The following is a 6127-nucleotide window of genomic DNA, read 5'->3' on the forward strand; positions in this document are numbered from 1 at the left end:
GGTCCGTCTCGGTGAATTATGATGTTTGGTCTTCGTTTCGTCGAATTCCGAGAATATTGCCCGAACAGCCTTTCTCGGAACCAAAAACAGCAGAAAACGAGAACCGGCACTTCGGCATCTTGTTAATAGGTTAGTTCCGGAAAACGCATAAAAACATTATAAAGTGCAAGCAAAACATGTAGGTATTGTCATAAAACTAGCATGGAACATCAGAAATTATAGATACGTTGGAGACGTATCATCCTCGAACTCGGGTATACAACCTCATGGCTGAAGGGATGTCTTTCAAGATCACGGTTGCCCTCCGTGCAAGAAGGGTGGAGAAGTGGATCCACGCCGTGAAGAGGGGCTACCTCGACAACGCACCAAATAAGTGCGTCGGCATGGACTGCGAGTTCACCAACCCTCGCGAAGGTAATCAGCGCGCCTTCGTCCTTCAACTTTCGGTGGCGTCCGAGAATTTGGTATTCCATATTTGTCGGGCTGATGAAGTGCCACAAGTTCTCAAGGAGTTCTTGCAGGACGAGACCATAAAATTCTTTAGCGCGGCTATCGACAAGGATGTGGAAATGCTGAGTCACTACGATATTCATATTACTTCTGCGTTTGACCTCCAGATGATACTCCCGACTTCCACCAACAATCCAATTCCGAGTCTATATGATCTGGTGAATTCTATCATTAGGACAAATCTCGAGAAGAAGAAGAGGAAGAAGTACAAGAAGAAGGACGTCGTGGAAGAAAAAGAAGATGAACTGATATTTGGGTGGGCCAATGTTCCATTGAACTACGAGCAAGTGCGTTATGCCGTCCTGGACCCTCGTCTGGGCTTCGAGATGGCTAGGAGTTATTGGAAGCTAGTTGGCTACAATAGCCATGTTGATCGTCTCAACATTTGAAGAACTATGTGTATGAACTATGTGTCTTTCTATCGACCTATGTGTATGAACTATGTGTCTTTCTATCGAACTATGTGTCTTTCTATCGAACTATGTGTATCGAACTATGCGTCTTTCTATCGAACTATGTATATAAACTATGTGTCTGTCTATCGAACTATGTATGAACTATGTGTATGAACTAGCGACATATTTCCTTGTATATTTTACATATCTTCATTCACTCAGTCCTGGGGCACCCGTCGCTCCACCATCACGCTGCACCCGACGCTCCACCATCACGCTGCAACCGAAGAAGATGACAGATTTGAATTATTATGATTAGCAGGTACGTTGGACTTCCGGATACGATACTGGTGAACTTCCTCCATAGTATTAATTGTACTGACCTTAGATTGACGTTGATAATGCATGGGGTTAAAATTAAGACCCACAACATGATAAACATTAGTATGTGATCTGCGATAAATACTGCATGCCGAGGGCCATGCATTCTTGAAGATTTGCATTGAACAACAGTCCACTCGTGATCTTGTTCCTTGTACCTGATTTGTTCTTCTCTTCTCCAATTCGGACCACCATTGCCGATGTATGATCTCAGGTGACAGATCATGAACCCAATAGCCTTGGAACAAACATGCAGATAATGCCAATCCCACATTATGGATGTTGAGGAAGAAATTGGCACGTCCAAATGATATCACCATAATAAATCCATGTGCATGAGAGGGAGGGAAGACAGACGTGGAGCACTTGTAACGGACCTGAGATTTGAAGATGAGTCTTCGAGGTGATCCATGGAGGAAGATCGTCGGCTAGGCTGTGGCTAGGGGTGGTGGATTGGGAGATCGCCATGAGAGTCGCCTAGAGGTGGAGGTGGGGAGATTGACATATTGCTGGTAGCACATCCAATTACTTTATAGCTATTAATTATGCCATATTATATGAATAATGCATTTATTATTTGATAATAATAATAAAATATGAATGTAAGTTAACTTATTTCATATTCAAATTCTTCACATTTTTCTAATAATAATGGATATATTATTTGTCCAATTGTGATTTATAGATTTAAAGTTATTAATTATGCCATATTATATGAATAATGCATTTGTTATTTGATAATAATAATAATAATAAAATATGAATGAAAGTTAACTTATTTCATATTCAAATTCTTCACATTTTTCTAATAATAATAGATATATTATTTTTCCAATTGTGATTTACAGATTTAAAGATATTAATTATGCCATATTATATGAATAGTGCATTTATTATTTGATAATAATAATAAAATATGAATGAAAGTTAAATTATTTCATATTCAAATTCTTCACATTTTTCTAATAATAATGGATATATTGTTTGTCAAATTGCGATTTACAGATTTAAAGTTAGTAATTATGCCATATTATGAATAATGCATTTATTATTTGATAATAATAATAAAATATGAACGAAAGTTAAATTATTTCATATTAAAATTCTTCACATTTTTCTAATAGTAATGGATATATTATTTGTCCAATTGCGATTTACAAATTTAAAGTTATTAATTATGCCATATTATATGAGTAATGCATATATTATTTGACAATAATAATAAAATATGAATGAAAGTTAAATTATTTAATATTCAAATTCTTCACATTTTTCTAAAAATAATGGATATATTATTTGTCCAATTGCCATTTACAGATTTAAAGTTATTAATTATGCCATATTATATGAATAATGCATTTATTATTTGTTAATAATAATAATAAATAGGTTTATTGCTTATTTTATTTTCATTAGAATTCATTATGATATTATTCATTATTGTTTGCTTAAATAATTTTTTTTCGGTTTCAAAACATTCAAAAGTGTGACACAATGGTATAAGAGTTAATATGATCGATATGGTAGTATTTACAACAAGATAGAATCACACTCGCGGGAGCACAGGAAAGAACTGAGGAGTTAAGCGTGCTGAGGGTGGAGTAGTGTGAGTACACCTGGGCATTCTTCGGGCTGGGCCGGGTTTCGGGCCAAGCCCGAAAAAGCCTGAACCTAATTTCCCAGTCCCGAGCCCGGCCCGGCCCAACATTCAGGCTTGCAAATCAGGCTCGAACCCGGCCCAAAGTGACAAAAGCCCGGCCCGGCCCGACAAGCCCGGCCCGAACTAGGCTAAAATCCTGTTTTCTTCAAGCCCGAACCCGGCCCGACCCAATCTTCGAGCTTCAAATTCAGGCCCGAACCCGGCCCGACATGCAAGCCCGGCCCGGGATTTTTGGGCCGGGTCGGGTCGGGCCGTCCGGGCCGGGCTGCCCATGCCCAGCTATAAGTGTGAGGATGGGTGACCGACCCGGGATGTGACCAAGTCTACAATTTGACTAGATGAAGTGTAATTAGTGTTTAAAATGGTTCAAGTGAGAGAGTATCAAAGTTAGTGTAATTAGTGTTAAAATGATCCAAATGAGAGAGTAATGAGTTAAACAATTAGAAAAAATAAATTAAAGAAATAAAATTCTAAAAAAGAAAAACATTTCAGAAAATAATCATTAGTTTCGGTTGGGCTTACAACCCGGGACTTAAAAGCCCTCCTGCCAAACGATGTATCGCAGCCACGCGGAGTAGCTTTGGTCCCAGATTTTAAGCCGCCCGAAACTAAACAACCTTTAGTCCGCTCTTTAGGTCTCGGTTGGAAAACCAGGGACTGAAGGCCTGTCTCCACTAATGTTCGCTTGCATGTTGGTTAACACTATCAGACTATCAGAGGCATGTAGTTACCAATTCTTGGCCCAGCAGATGGTGCAAACGATGTCAAACTTTCTGACGGGATTTTGTTTACAGTCAAACGACATCAAACTGGCCCACTAGCTTGAAGAAAACAACACCAAACACATAACAACACTAATTAGCCTAATTATCGCAAAAAAAACACTAATTAGCCTAAGATCTAACGGATTTGCAGTTTTTTGTTGTTGGTTTGAATAGTTTATCACGTGTACCACGCGATAATGGATTTGCAGTTAACTGAGCACTTAACTAACTGAGAATTAGCAAAACCCATCTTATTAAATGTAATTGGCAAGGAAGTACGCGATGCGTATTCTGTCTTGATGATAAGACAGTAGACCATCTACTCTTTCAATGCCATTTCGCAAGGTCTATATGATCAATCATCCGAATAGATTCTACCTCATATCCACCACCAAGTGTTGCCAACATTTTCGTTAATTGGCTTAATGGGGTGGATCAGATGTTTAAAGTACTTAATTATTAGGGTGACAACACTTGCCGTCATTTGGTCGCTTTGGATATGTATAAATGATGTTATTTTTAATGCAAAAAATTATTCACTTATGCCGATCATCTACCGGTGTAGTATTTTGCGCCGTTCATGGTCGTCTGTTCAGTGTATGGAAAATTGTGGCATGTTTATGGAGGTATCTACATGGTTTGACGACATGACAAGCGATTTTATTCTAACATGGGTGACAACTTAATCTCGGGATTGGACCAATATCCTCTTAGGCATCGATGCAGCATCATGATGATCATTAATTGTATCGGGTTTTTTTTTTGGATTGTGTACAGCTGTGTTTTGCAGAAGCAGGGTGTAAAGCCTAAATTTAAATAATAAAACATCCTTTATCAAAGAAACAATTACTCGCAAACTCGACATGGAAAAAAGCAATGACAAATCGAGATCGACATCCTAACTAATGAAGATACACCGCTACGTCATACATGATGTACATGAAGGTGCTCGATCGCAAAACAACACGAGTAGATCGATATCAATCAGTCAACGGTATGGTATCATCCTACTAGTACTACTGTACTTGATTAACAACTTGTCTGAAATAAACTAAAGCAGCTCCAATCCACGCGGGAAGCAAGCGTGGAGAGCTATCTCTAGAGAATGATAATGATGCATGTAATCTACAAATACGGGCAGATCGACAGAAGCAGCAATGCACCGAAAACACACCTATCAATGGCCGCGTCTCCTCACGACGACGGCATGGCCGAGATCGTGATCTCCTCGCTCCCGCTCGAGACACGGTGCCCGCCGTTCCTGCTCAGGCAGTACGGTGGCTTCTGGATACCCGAGTCGACTCTCCCTGGCGTAGCCGCCGCACACACGCGGTTCAATCCGAGGCCGTCCGACGTCCTCCTGGCCAGCTTCCCCAAGTCCGGCACCACCTGGCTCAAGGCCCTGGCCTTCGCCACCCTCAACCGCGTGAAGCACCCGCCACGCCATGCTGACCACCCGCTCCGTCGTTGCAACCCCCATGACTGCGTCAAGTTTTTGGAGTGGGATGACCACGGCGACGTGCTCGAGGCGCTCCCTTCGCCGCGAGTGCTGGCTACGCACATTCCCTACACCCTCCTACCGGCGCGCGTCACGTCGGTGGACGGCGGGTCCGGTGGCCGGATCGTGTACATCTGCAGGGACCCCAAGGACGCGCTGGTGTCCATGTGGTTCTTCACAAAGAAGAAGCTCGCGGATGAAGCCTACACGATCGAGGAGGCGTTCGAGTTCTTCTGCGACGGCCGGGCCTTCTACGGGCCGCAGTGGCATCACGTCGCGGGCTACTGGGAGGCGAGCCGGAGGCGGCCGGAGGAGGTGCTATTCCTGAGGTACGAAGACATGCTGCGTGACCCCGCGGGCAACGTGAGGAAGCTGGCGGAGTTCATGGGGTGCGGCTTCTCCGGCGAGGAAGAGGCAGCGGGGGTCGTGCAGGACATCGTGGAGATATGCAGCATGGATGCCCTGAAGAACATGGAGGGGAACAAGAGTGGTTCTCAGAGAACCTTCAGGAATGAAACTTTCTTCCGGAAGGGGGTCGCGGGAGACTGGAGCAACTACTTGACGCCGGCGATGGCGGAGCGTCTGGACAAGATCGCGGAGGATGCGCTGCGAGGATCGGGGTTCACGTTCGCCGCCACCGAATCCACGTGAGCCACCGGCCGGCCGGCAGGGAGTACGTATAGATATACGATCGAGAACTAGTGGGCGATCGATGCTGAGAAGAAGCAAGCATGTTACTACGTTCTCGTTAATGCTCAGAAGAAGCAATCACGTACGTACGATCAGATGCAGGATTCGAGGAACGGTATTGCGCCATCGATCGATCACCGCGCAAAAAATTAGCAGTGTATGGCATTGCCTTGTCTGGGGTAAATCCGGCTTGACTACCCGGCGGCGCCGCACGGGAGCCTACCTGTGC

The 6127-nt window shown here is 43.3% G+C and overlaps 1 protein-coding gene across 1 annotated transcript; it reads left to right on the forward strand.

Annotated features, from left to right (window-relative positions):
• The first annotated feature begins 4890 nt into the window (after positions 1-4890).
• On the forward strand, positions 4891-5859 carry LOC124707231 (cytosolic sulfotransferase 16-like). The gene has a single exon (XM_047238897.1). It carries the CDS (start codon positions 4891-4893, stop codon positions 5857-5859), a length of 969 nt encoding a protein of 322 aa, XP_047094853.1.
• The last annotated feature ends 268 nt before the right edge of the window (positions 5860-6127 follow it).

This window comes from Lolium rigidum, chromosome 4 (assembly GCF_022539505.1).
Source record: "Lolium rigidum isolate FL_2022 chromosome 4, APGP_CSIRO_Lrig_0.1, whole genome shotgun sequence".
NCBI classification, from domain to species: domain Eukaryota; kingdom Viridiplantae; phylum Streptophyta; class Magnoliopsida; order Poales; family Poaceae; genus Lolium; species Lolium rigidum.